We start from the raw sequence: 12,779 nt of genomic DNA on the forward strand, positions 1-12,779 counted from the left end.
GTCCTGGGGACCCCTGGGAGAGCAGAGGAGAGGAACCCCTGGGACCCCCAGAGTGGGGAGAGCAGAGAGGGGCGATCCCAGAGCTGGGGGACCCTGGCAGCTTGGAGAGGTGGGAGCCTGGAGAGGAGAGACTCCTGGGATCCCTGGGATCTCAAAGCAGAGATCAGGGGAGAAGGGACCCCATGGACCCCCAAAAGCCTCTGGATCATCGCTAAGGAGGACCCCAGAGGAGGGGGAACCCCTGGAGCCCTTGGACCCCCATCATCCCAGGGAAGGGAAACCTCTGGAATCCCAAATAGGAAAGACAAGAGATGGGGAAATCCTGGGAGACTTTTTTTGAGGCTGAATCTTGATATTTTGGAGATTTTCATGGACACAAGACTCCTGCTGAGCTCGAGACATGGACTTAGGCAGGAGGAGCCTCTACTTCAAGGCACTCCCACTTTGTTTACCCCCAAATCAGGATTTGTCATTCCCAAGCCATGGCCAGATGGAGGAAGAGGAGGAAAATCCCCAGAGATCCTGCATGAGGAGGGGCTGCAAACCCAGCCCAGAGAGCTGCAAGGAGGAAAGATCCCCCCTGTGCCAGGAAGGCATCTGGAGATCCTGCCGGAGCTCAGAGCTGGGGGAGAGAGCTCATGGCAGGGAGAAGCCCCACAAATGCTTGGAATGTGGGAAGAGCTTCAGCTGGAGCTTCAAGCTGAGGGAACACCAGAGGATCCACCCTGGGGAATGGCTCTGGGAGTGTGGGGAGTGTGGGAAGGGCTTCAAGAATAGCTCCCATCTGATCTGGCACCAGGTGATTCACACTGGGGAGAGCCCCTAGGAGTGTGGGGAGTGTGGGAAGAGGTTCAGGAAGGTCTCTGTCCTGATTAACCACTGTAGGATCCACACAGGGGAAAAGCCTGGAAAGTGCTTGGAATGTGGGAAGAGCTTCAGTCGCAGCTCCCACCTGATCTGGCACCAGAACATCCACACAGGAGAATGCCCCAGCGAGTGTGGGGAATGTGGGGAGAGCTTCATTGAGATGTCCAATCTGATTTGTCACCAGAAGATCCACACAGGGGAAAAGCCCTACACGTGTGGGGAGTGTGGAGAGGGCTTCAGCTGGAGCTCCAACCTCGGGGCACACCAGTGCATCCTGAGTGTGGGAAGAGATTTCCAATGAGCTCAAGTCTCATCAAACATCAGTGGATTCACACAGAGGAGAGGCCCTTCCACTGCCCTGACTGTGAGAAGGGCTTCACAAAACTGCACCCTCAGCAGGCACCGGCACATCCACACTGGGGTGAGGCCCTACGAGTGTCCCCAGTGTGGGAAGAGCTTCTCACAGAGCTCAACCTTGACCAAACAGATCTTCCTGACTCCCTGTGGGCACCTGGATGAACACAGGGACAGGAACATCCATCAGAACACAGACTAACAATGGGAATTGCAGATTGACTGCCCCTGGAGATTCACCAGAATGCAGAGATACACCTGCAGTCCCTGGAGAAGCCCATGCCTGAGCAGGGGAATGCCTGAGATGAGGCTGTGACCCCAGGGGACACCTGTGGACAGAGGGGCCCCCGCTGGAGCCGCCTGTCCTGAAAGGTCTGACCCCGTGGCAGAGTGACCCACGCTGCAGCACTGTGAGGGGGCTGCTCCCCATGGAATGGACTCAGGTTGGAGAAGTTCATGGAGACCTCTCTGGTGGGAGAGATCCCAGAGTGCAGCAGGGGAACGACTCCTGTCCCTGAGCAGCAGGAAAAGCCCCAGGAGATGAACTGACCATGGCTCCATTCCCTGTATCCCTGCACTGCCAGGTTAGGATGCAGAGCTGGAAGGAGGGAGGGGTGGAAGGAAGGTGCTTTTAAGGGTCTTCTTATTCTGCTCTGAGCTTATTGGCAATAAATTCAATTTATATCTCCTGTTTTGCCCATGACTGTGTTTGATGAGGAAAGAGTCTTGGGTCCTTAACTCATGAACCCTTGGTTAAATTTTCTCTCCCTGTGTGGCTGTGGAGGGCAGTGAGAGAGCAGCTGTGGTGGGTGCCTGGACTTGGGCCAGCATCACCCCACAGCAGTGGGACATGTCCTTGTGTGGCCCTGTGCTATGGTGCTACAGGTGCTGTTGCTTTTGTCTCCCTTATGATTTTATCTTTTGCGTTAAATGCTCGTGAAGTGCCCCCGGTGTCCCTCGTGTTTCCTCGGCTCCGGTAGCCCCATCCCTTCCCCTGCTCCCCGTCCCACGTTCCATCCCGGCTGGCGGAGCCTTGGAGCTGCCGTGGGGGCCGTGGGGCTGCCCCGGGGGCTGCGCCCCGAGCCGGGGCCCCTTCCCAGTGCTCCCAGTGTGCCGCTCCAGCCTGGAGCAGCCAGCGAGGGCTTCAGCTGGGACGGCAGAGGCGCTGCTGGGGGATCCCGATTCACTTTGGTTTGGTTTTGGTAATTTTGGGAGTTTAGTGCAAGAAATCTCTCCCCTCCCCCACTCATCCATAGGGCTTTGGGGCTGTTTTCCCTATTTGGGGAAAATCAAAGTGATGCACTGACGCTCCTAACTAGACATTGGAGAAGTGAGGCTCCAGGGCTTCCCGCCGAGCCGGAGCCACCCAGCAGCCAGGGCTGGGCAAGGTGAGCCGGGAGGTGCGGAGAACTTTGTTTGTGTTGGGAGCTCAATGGCGGCTCGGGCCGGGCCCGTTCCAGGGCTGTTCCTCATCCCCGCCTTTCCCCTCACGCAGCCCGGGGCGGGCCCTGAGAGCGCGGGGCGGGGCTGTGCCGTGTGCAGAGCCCGCCGCTGGCTGCCATTGGCTGCTGCTGCCGTCACTCGTGGTTTTGGCGCGCGCTGATTGGGCAGAGCGGGGACAAGCCCGGCCCTGCTGGCGCCCCCAGGGCGGCCGTGAGGCAGGAGAGCCGCCATTGCCGGAGCGTCTGTGTGGGCCCGGCAGCGGCGGCAGCAGCGGCCGGAGCCCGGTGAGGCGGCGGCGGAGCTCGGAGGCGGCCCCAGCCATCGCAGGTGGGAGCCGCGCTCGGTTCTGCGGGGGCTCGGGGCTCGCTGCGGGCCCGGGAGGGGGCGGCAGGGGGCTGTGGCGGGTGGCTTGTGCCGTGGCCGGCCCGTGTTGGCCCTGGGCTGAGGGCGCTGCGGGAGCGGCTGCCCGCGGTCTCCTTGCCGCTGGGGCCTCGGCAGGAGGCGGTGGCGGAGCAGCGCTGGCTCGTCCCGCTTCGTGTCGGGAGGCCGGAGGTGGCTGCGCTGGGCCCGGGGCCGGGCGGGAAAATTCCCGGCGCCAGAGGTTTGTGTGGCCCAAGGAGCCAGAGGAGTGGTGTGCGAGTGACTTTATTGCTGCCCAAAGGGAGAGGCCATGGGGCATTTGCCGTGCGCTCTTTCCAGGTGCTGGAGGACGCGGCCTCGTTTTTGTCCTGATTTTCCCGGCCGCATGTCCCTGTCCCTTTGTCCAGCACTGGCGGAGGTGCTTGGAAGGTTCAGCCTTCCCGATCCGCCTACTGCATGTCCTTTTTGTATAACACCCGATATTCCTGGCTCTGTGAAGTGTTTGTTCTTCTGGAAGTTCAGGAATGTAGCGGGACTTGGTCTGAGCAGCAGTCCTTGTCAATTAGTAACATTTTCTGAAAATGATGGTTTCTCCCTTTGTTGCCTTATGTACAAGTCCCTGGCCCTATCTCCAAGCAGATTCACTCATTGCCTCTGTTTTTTCTTCCTGGAATCAGCCCAATTCCTCCTGCAGGCAGGAAGCCCCTGGGCCATTGTGCAGGCTTTGGGCCATCAGTGTTAATTTGCATTTCTAAAGCTCCTCTCCTGGCTGCCTGGAGCAAAGCTTCTCTTCCAGGGGAGACATCCCGTGATTCACACGTGGTCCCCCACAGATCTGCTATTTTATTTTTTTTAAACGATATTCTAATAATTGTTTATGTGTTAAAGCACCAACTTTAAAGCTCTTCTAGTTTTCAAAGTGCAGCTTAAAGGGGAACATCAAAAAACTCATACCATCATTTTGTCATGGCTAAGAGTCAAGTACAAATATAAAACAAAAATGAGAAAGCAATCAAGTGTTTTCTTTTCATTCTCCTAGGACTAAAACTGATTCTCACACCACTGGCCCAAACAGAACCGACAATATAGAAGTAAAATTATTACAAAAAATTACTCTAACGGTGTAATCCTTTCACTGAAACTGAGAAAAGCAAAAACTCTTCAACAATGTCTTTAGAAAAATAAGGCATTACTTGATTCTGGCCAGAATGTGCAACAGGAATAATTTCTTGCACACTTAGGCTGGGTGTGCAGAGAAAATCATTCCATGACACATGAGTTTGACTAGATTTTTCTAAATTCATAAACTCTGACCCCATAGAAATCCATTGGTTTAATGTTCATTGGTTTGAAGGCGTGGAGTTGTTAGGATTTGGTTTCCTGTTGCAGCCGGATTTCTGTGCCTGTGATGGGAATTAGGTGGGCACTCCTGGATTTCCTGCTCAGCCTTTTCCAGACCAGGTGTCTCCAGCTGTGCCTGGGGCAGTGTCTGGGGCAGGTGTTGGTTGATGTTTGCTGCTGGGTGTTGATGTTTTGTTGCTGGTCGTTATCTTGGGGGGAATCTTTTGGGCTATTCCCAGTCTGTGGAGATGTTAATTTCATCTCTGCCGAGTGGTGGAACATCCCTTAAAAAAACCTTTAAAATTCCTTTCCCCAAGGCAAAGGCAAACCAAGTTCCTTTAGAGAAATTAGATTTGAAGCCATTTTCAAGTTGGTCTATTTTGCCAGCAGCTAATCCCATGCAGGGCAGAGTGTGAGTGTAATTGAGAGGCAGAGTGGAATTGTCCCGGTGCCTTCCGCAGCAGCTGTGGCGAGGGCAGGCACAGAAAGGCCTGAAGCTGCAAGAGTGAGAGCAAGGATTGTCCCGCAGTGGCTGGAGATGGCAAAGGAGGGTGGCCAGGCCGAGGATTTGAGCAGAGGATCTGTGGGCAGGCGCAGGGGCTTCCCCCGCTGGGGAGCCCTGGCTGCTGCTGCTGCGTTGCCTTCAGTGCAGGCTCAGGGGTGGCCTGTTTAATATTCCCTTGCAATTCAGATTTCTGAGTCTGGAAGAGCCATGGCTGGGGCATCAATCATTTTATTTTTTTCATTTTGTTAAGTTTTGTTTTCTTTCTTATGTCCACCCCATAACATTGAGACTATCTGGGGCTAAAGAAGTCACAGAATGTTCTGGCTAAAAGATAGAATCCTCAGTCCAGCTCCTACAATTCCCTGTTAATTGTAAGAATTGTTCAAGCTCCATTTTAGTCCTGAGTAACATTACTTCTCAGATTCACTGGACCCTCTCAGAGTCAATACACCACAAGCCTTCAGTCAAAATGGGTCTCAAAATATTTCAACATTTTCTGTAATGCTTGCCCTTTTTTTTCAGCTACTCAAAGCTGCTTTTTAGCCTGAAAATGAAGCCATTTCACAGAGGCTTCCTCTGCCTCTTCTCCTTGTCCTCCTGACTGGATCAAGTCATCCACATCCTGCAATAAGCCAGTCCCTGGGGGTGAGGTCAATTCCTTTGATATTTCCTGCAAGGCTTGCCCCAGTCAGGCCGGTGCTTCCGTGCATCCCTGCAGAAGGACCGTCCATGTCTTGAGCATTTTCCCTTCTACCTCTTGTTGCCAGCCCAAGGCAGAATTGTGTTTGCATCCTCTGGAAGTGGGCAGATCCCCAGAAAGCATCTTTTGGATCAAGTTGTGAATGGCAGCAGTGTGAGGAGGGCACCTGGTTGAGGCTGGTGTAAGGATCTGAGAGTGTGGGGTGCCTCGGTTTCATCATCTCATTTCTTCTTCTTGGGTCCTGCAGCATTCTGTGGATTCCATTGGATTTCTTGTTTGGCAGGATAGGAGCATTCTAGGGAGCCATCCCTGGCTGCCCAAGCCGTGCCTTGAGCAGGACTCCCAGACAGGCTGTGAGCCCTTCCTTCCCTCCTTTGGAACAGGGGATTGCTTTTGGACACCTCTTGTCCTGGTTGTTTCAGGGAAATGTGGAGAGGCTCCATATCTAATTTTGCCAATTTCCCTGGGGCTGCCCACACTTGTAGGTTCACTTCAGCCATGGCTCTGCCAGACATTTGACACAGAGGTACAGCAGAACCAGCCTCTGTATCACCTTTTGCAACATTAATTTGCATTCCCCATTTAGCCATCAAATCCCTTCCCAGTAAATTACAATCACAATTGTGAGCAAATAAAAATTCCTGCATTTCAAACCCTCTCCCCACATCTGATAATAGTGGCTGAAGAAAACACACCGGCTCATCTTTCACTCTTAGTGTCTTAATAATTAAAATATTCCCTAACACCTTTAGGTGTAAGATTCTGAGTGGATGGAGAGGCCCCTGTGTCCATTAGGAAAGGTCTCCTCTGGATCCAGCCCCACCCTGGATGTTCCCAAGGGCTGCAGTGTGCTGGGTCCCTGGTGGAATGGGAGCTGTGCCACCGCTAAGAATGCGTGTCCATCAAGGGCTGGACTTGCTGGTGCTGAGGGTGCTGCTGTCTGTGCTTGCAGTGTCCTTGTGCCCTGCAGCTGGAAGGCTGATTCCTTGCCAGGGGCTGTTTGGGTGGGCTGTGCCCTGGCCAGGAGGGCAATGCCTGTGCCAGGTGCTTGTGGCCGAGGGTGTCCCCTGGGTGCTGGGGCCCCCTTGGGCCCTGGGCTTGATCCCTCAGGGGCTGTAGGAACTGTGCCATGGCCTTTGCCTTCAGCTTGGCCTTTTGCTCATCCCTTGCTGCATTCAGCTGCTGAGCTGTGAGCAAGTGCTGCAGGGGCTTCTTCTGTCGCTGCTGCAGCCCCCTCAGTGCCTGTGGGTGCTCATCGTGTGGCAGCTGCTGAGCTTTCTGCAAAACCCTTCCTTTCTCCAGGGACCCAGCAGGAAATGCTTAAAAGATCATGTGGATCCTTGCAGGTCTAATCGCCATTTGTGAGCTGTTCCTTCCTCGTGCTGGCTGTGCTGAGGCTCCCCTCCCCAGCCCGTATCCCAGAGCCGGTCCCTGTCCTGCCGCAGTGTCCAAAGGCGGCCCCCCCGGCGGGCAGGGCCGGCAGCTCCACGGGGCCGGGCAGCGGCCGGGGCGTCCCGCAGCCTCCTGGGGGCCGGGGGCCACTGCCGGCCCTGCCCGGGGGGTGCTGGGCTCAGGCAGCGCCCGGCGCTGAGCCCCGGCTGCCCCACAGCCCCGGCCCGGCCCCACAGCTCCCCACAGGCCCCCAGCCCGTGCTCCCGGTGCCGCAGCTCTGCGCCCGCTCCTGCCGCTCCCAGCTCAGAGAAACCCCCTGAAATCCTCACCTCCTTGTTTTGCTGTCCTGGAAAACTGGGATACAAAGGATCTGCTGGCAAATTCTGAGGATAAGAGCCTTCTGGAAAACATCACAATCCTCAGTATTTTTCTCTTTTTCCTCTTTTATATAATCCTTTTTCTTACCCCATGGGTTGCTCCTGCTGCTTCTTGCCTTAAGCACATTCCTGCACACTCCCCTTCAGCCAATCCCTTCCCAGCACACCAACACCATCCATCCCCTGTTGTCTAAATCCCTTCTGGACTTCCCTTCTTGCCCCCCTGGGTGTCCATATCCCTAGTTAGCTCTGGGAGAATGTGCAAATTACCTCCACATGCTCCCAAGGGACTCTTGAGAGATATTTTGGGATCCTCATGCCTTTTGCTGGGACCCCATTGTGGCTTTCCCTTTTGTCCCCTCCCTGGGTGCCCTGCCATGTTCACTCCCCAAAGATGCCACTGTAGTCACTGCTGAGATTTTCAGTGCTCTCTCCCTGCCGACTCTTGAGAGCCGCCCTGATCTGTCCCTCGTCTGTCTCCTGCTCACTCTCGGGTACCCAATCAATCCCCGGTGCTGCCGCCAGCCGAGGGAGCCGATCCCCCAAACTGGGTGAGGCCCCTTCAGCTGCACTCACTGCCCGCCGGCCCGGACGGTGGAAGGAATTGCGGAGGAGCCCCAAGGTGTGTGGAAAAATTGACATCCCCACAGGTTTCTGTCCACAAGGAGGACAGAGGAGTCCTGTAACAGTAATTGTATTCATAAAAAAGGGTGTGCCCATGGGACATTTCCCATGGGGTCTCTCCTGTTGTTGGCAGACACAGCCTCCTTTTCATCCTGATTTTCTTGGTCACATCTCCCTTTCCCCATTGGCTGAAGTCCTGGAGAGGTACAGACTTCCCAATGCACCTCCTACATACCCCCTTAATATGCACCCCACTTTTGTATAGCTAAGGATATTGATGGCTGTGTTAAGTCTTTGTTGTTCTTCTGGAAGTTGATGAATTTAGCAGGACCTTGGCTGAGCAGCAGTCTGTGTCATCAATTCATAACATTTTGTGCAGCTGCTGGCTCCTCGTGTCACTTCCTTATGTCCACATCCCTGGCCCTATGTGCAATGAGGTTGAGGGGATCAGTTTGTAAAGAGCCTTTGTTGTTGTTCCTTTGCTGGGGTTGCCCCGTTTTGGGGCCATCCCCCCTGGAGCAGGGTGTCCCCCCTTGGTGCAGGCGCAGGGCTCAGGCAGGGCTGAGCCAATCAGAGCGCGCGGCGCTGATGACTCATCAGTGTCCAGGCAGAGCCGCAGCTGCCAGCGTTCCCCAGCTGGAGCCCAGCTGCGCCCCTCCCCCCCGGGCCTTGGCGCCCCCCTGGAGGGGAATTTGGGGAGGTGGGAGGGGGGAGCGCCAAGGCCGGGCCCCCCGCGCTGTGGTGGCGGGAGCGGCTGCAGTGGGGAGCGAGTGCGGGCGGAAGCGGCCGAGAGCCCAGCGCTGCCCCAGGCCGAGCTGGCCCAGCTGCATCCGTGCCCCTGCGGTGGGATGCTGTGGGACTGGGGGGGAAGAGGGAGGCGGCAAGTGGGTGCTGGGCCTGGGGGGCAGGAGGAGAAGGGAAAGGAGAAGCAGGGTTGAGGGAAAAAACGGTCAAAATATATGTACCTGGGGTTGTGCAGAAGGAGGAGGAGGAGTGTGAGGTCGAGTAGGGACACAGGAGGAGGAGGAGGAGCAGGGAGAGGAAGCAGCACGAAGTTCATCCCTGTATCTGCAGCTCCCCCAGCCTCAGGTGCATTGCCTCCCCACATGCAGCGGGTGACCACAGTGGGCAATCCACGATTTTTATGGGGCTGAATCTTGGCTGTTTCTGAGCCTTACTGTGGTAAACGTTGGTGCTTTAGTTTCTTGCAGGGGGCTGAACCTTTCTATTGTGCAGGGGGTTTGGGCTGAATCTTGTTGTTTGGTTTGTTTGTGATCTGTGTTTTGTTGTTTGGGCTGAATCCTGTTGTTTTTGAGGTTCTTACAGACGCAAGATGCCCAGTGTCTTTCTGAGACGAACCTGGGCAAGGAGGCATGTAGGAGAGACACATCGGGGGTGGACGGTCTGGAGACTCGGCAGAGACCTCTATAGTCGAGTTAGATGGTAGTTGTTTATTTCAGGGCGTGGGAGAGAGAGAGAGGGAGAGCCTGCCATGAGCCGACAGATAGAGCGCAAAGCAGGCTCGGAGAGAACAATACAAAAGGGGTAAAATATGAATACATGAGTTCAAGACTTTAAGATTGCTAAAGAAAGAGAGTAACAGAACAGAAGTGAGAGAGACAGGAAAAAGAGGATAAAGAAGAGGAAGAAAGAGCAGGAAAAAGAGAGCAGCAAGAGTGTAGAAAGCATGAGGCAAGAAGGCTAAGAGAAACAAGAGAGCTAAGAGAGAGCCGAGAGAGTAGCAAGAGAGCCAAGAGTTAAGAGAGACTAAGAGAACCAAGAGAATTCTCTTTTACAATTACATATATAACCTATACATTGAATATTCTATTCCTTTACTGACCAATCTTTCTAAGTATCCTAATACAGTAACATTTGTGTTCGACCTATAGAAATCGCTGGTTTTGCATATTTTTAGTTATCTCGGGGTTCTTCAGACCTTTCCTTATAAGGCTGGGAAGAGGGGTCTCAGCTTGGTTTTACTGGGGAAAAGAACGTGCTCTGGCACGTCAGCTTGGTTTCTTTGAATTATTCAAACTGTGCTTTCATTTGTATTTCTTCCTTAGCCTTTCTGGCTAAAGAGTCATATTTATAATTTCTTTCTAATTCTGCCTTCCCAACAGAGGCAGCCCCCAGCCCAAGGCACTCTCCTCTCTTTTTTTCCTCCTAACCAGGAATTTTCATTCCCAAATTTTTTCCAGATGGAAGAGAGGAGGAGGAAAAGCCCTGGAGATCCCGCACAAGGAGGGGCTGCAAACCCAGTCCAGGGAGCTGCGAGGAGGAAAGATCCCCCCAGTGCCAGGAACACGGCCAGAGATCCAGCCAGAGCTCAGAGCTGGGGGAGAAGCCCCACAAGTGCTTGGAATGTGGGAAGGGCTTCAGAAAGAGCTCCTACCTGCTCCAGCACCAGAGGATCCACTCTGGGGAAAAGCCCTACGAGTGTGGGGAATGTGGGAAGAGCTTCAACCAGAGCTCCAACCTTTGGAAACACCAGAGGATCCACATGGGGGAACGGCCCTTTGAGTGTGGGAAATGTGGGAAGAGCTTCAGAGAGATCTCTAATTTGATGAGACACCAGGTGATCCACACAGGGGAACGGCCCTACACCTGCTTGGAATGTGGGAAGAGCTTTGGGTGGAGCTCCGGTCTGAGGGCACACCGGCGCATCCACACTGGGGAGAGGCCCTACGAGTGTCCCCAGTGTGGGAAGAGGTTTCAGACCAGCTCCCGTGTCCTCAGACATGAGCGGATTCACACAGACGAGAGGCCCTTCCGCTGCCCCGACTGCGGGAAGGGCTTCAAGCACAACTCCACCCTCACCGTCCACCGGCGCATCCACACTGGGGAGAGACCCTACGAGTGTCCCCAGTGTGGGAAGAGCTTCTCCACCAGCTCAACCTTGACCCGACACCAACGGAGGCACCAGTAAGGGAAGCCCTGCGAGTGCCCCGAGTGCGGGAAGAGCTTCGTGCGCTGCTCCAGCTCCATCCCCCATGGGAGGATGGGCGTTGGATGATCCCCAGTGACCCCCGTTGGGCAGAGCCCTGGTGATCCGTGGTCCTGGTGATGCGTGTTGGGAAGACACCTGGCTGGGAGGCTGCACATCTTCCTGGCTCCCTGTGGGCACCTGGATGAAAGCAGGGGAATGAAAATCTAACAGGATACAGAATGACAGTGGGAATTGTTGACTTTTAATCCTCGAGAAGCTTTTGCCTCAGGAGCTGTGTGGGCAGAGAAAAGGGGGTGACACCGGGCTTGGGGGCCCAGAGGGGAGCACAAATGCTCTGGGTGAGGGAGACACGACCCCCAGAACCCTCCCTCACCTTCCTGCGCAGGCAGAAGCCGAGCCCCAGTGCCAAGAAGACGAAGCCCAACACTGAGACTCCAATCCCCATCAGCATCTTGCGTTGGGCAGCGTTTGATGGCATCCCTGGGGCATCTGCAGAGGTCAGGACCCCCAAAACCTCTCACAGACACCCCAAGCCTCTTCAAGGACCCTCCCAGTCTCTCCCAGCCCACCCAAGACCCTCTGAAACCTCCTTTGGAGTCACTAATTTTAAACAATTAAGAATTTTAGAAAAATTACAGATCTTGGCTAGAGATAGGCCTTGCTGGAACTAGTTAGAGTTAATGATTCAGTGAGAAGCAGGATTTGAGATAATGAATCTCGGACTTAGATAAAAAATTACTTGTCATTGTATGTTTGTTCAGCTGTGCTGATAATGAGAAAAGAGAAACTGATAAACGGGTTTAGGAAGATCACAGACCTTACATCTGGAAACCCATTTCAAAGTCACAAGGGAGGAAACTGGAGTTGTACCACATGTCATTTGTAATGTCAACCATTGTAAAGGTAGAAAGGTGAGAGTGAGGAAGAGCGGTTTTCCTTCATCTCCTGATGACCCCTCCACACCAAAACGACCCCCTCCTCAAATTGGGGAGCCAACCATGCAGGTGTAATGACTTTTTAAACTGATTACCGTACATTTTAATCCAAAGTGGGGAACGGAAAGTGCTAGCATTATGCATATGCATTAGTATTAATATGTATTAGTATTTTGGATATTCAAGACTTTTGTAAATAAATTCACACTGGAATCTTTTGTCAACTTGCAGTGCGTATTAAGGGGTGACTCCCACACTCGCCCAGTGCTGTGATTAAACATCCACTTTGTAACTTTAAACTGTTGGAGAGGTTTTTTGTCCATTAACAGATTGATATTGATACTGGATCAATATTGCTATTTTGGTAAATCACTGCCAGTCTCTTCCCAGCCTCCCCAGGACCCACCAGAGCCCCTCCTGTTCCTCTCAGGATCCCACAGCCCCCTCCCAATTTCCCCCCACTGCCCCTGGACCCCCAAACCCTCTCCCAGTCCCTTCCCAGCCCCACCAGGACTCATCAAGACTCCTCCCAGTCTCTTCCAGCACAACCAACCTCATCCCAATCCCTGCTTTCCAATGCCCAATCTCCTTCCAGCTCCTCCAGGCTCACTCAAATCATTCCCAGTGACGCCCAGCACCCCCAAACTCCCTCCCAGTTTCCACCAGGACCCCCAGAACCCCATCCCACCCTCCCCAACATCCTTTAATCCCCTTCCCAGCCATCCTAAGCACCTCAATCCCTTCCCCAGTTTAAACCAGTCTGTCTCAAACTCCCTCCCAGTTACACCCAGCACACCCCAATCCCCCTCTGGGCCCCCCCAGTGCCTCCCCCGCTGCCCCCGGCGCTGTGGGGGCCGGGCCGTGCCCCAGTGCCGGCTCAGGGGGTGCTCCAGGCTGCCGTGCTCCACCTGGCAGCTGGAGCTGAGCCCGC

At 54.4% G+C, this 12,779-nt stretch overlaps 1 protein-coding gene across 1 annotated transcript; it reads left to right on the forward strand.

Annotated features, from left to right (window-relative positions):
- Nucleotides 1-400: 400 nt before the first annotated feature.
- On the forward strand, nt 401-12,147 carry LOC147648713 (uncharacterized). The gene is made up of 3 exons (XM_086866487.1): nt 401-433; nt 2,868-2,991; nt 10,165-12,147. Exons 1-3 carry the CDS (start codon nt 401-403, stop codon nt 10,890-10,892), a joined length of 885 nt encoding a protein of 294 aa, XP_086722613.1. The 3' UTR covers nt 10,893-12,147.
- The last annotated feature ends 632 nt before the right edge of the window (nt 12,148-12,779 follow it).

Source organism: Cyanistes caeruleus, chromosome 31 (genome assembly GCF_971803275.1).
Source record: "Cyanistes caeruleus chromosome 31, bCyaCae1.hap1.1, whole genome shotgun sequence".
NCBI lineage: Eukaryota > Metazoa > Chordata > Aves > Passeriformes > Paridae > Cyanistes > Cyanistes caeruleus.

Excerpts from the sequence above, each read along its gene's own strand:
- LOC147648713 (XM_086866487.1), top strand. The coding sequence starts at position 401 with ATGGACTTAGGCAGGAGGAGCCTCTACTTCAAG. Across the intron at positions 434-2,867 it reads GGAGGAGCCTCTACTTCAAG|GGCGGCCGTGAGGCAGGAGA; the intron begins GCACTCCCACTT and ends TGGCGCCCCCAG. Across the intron at positions 2,992-10,164 it reads GGCGGCCCCAGCCATCGCAG|ATGGAAGAGAGGAGGAGGAA; the intron begins GTGGGAGCCGCG and ends AATTTTTTCCAG.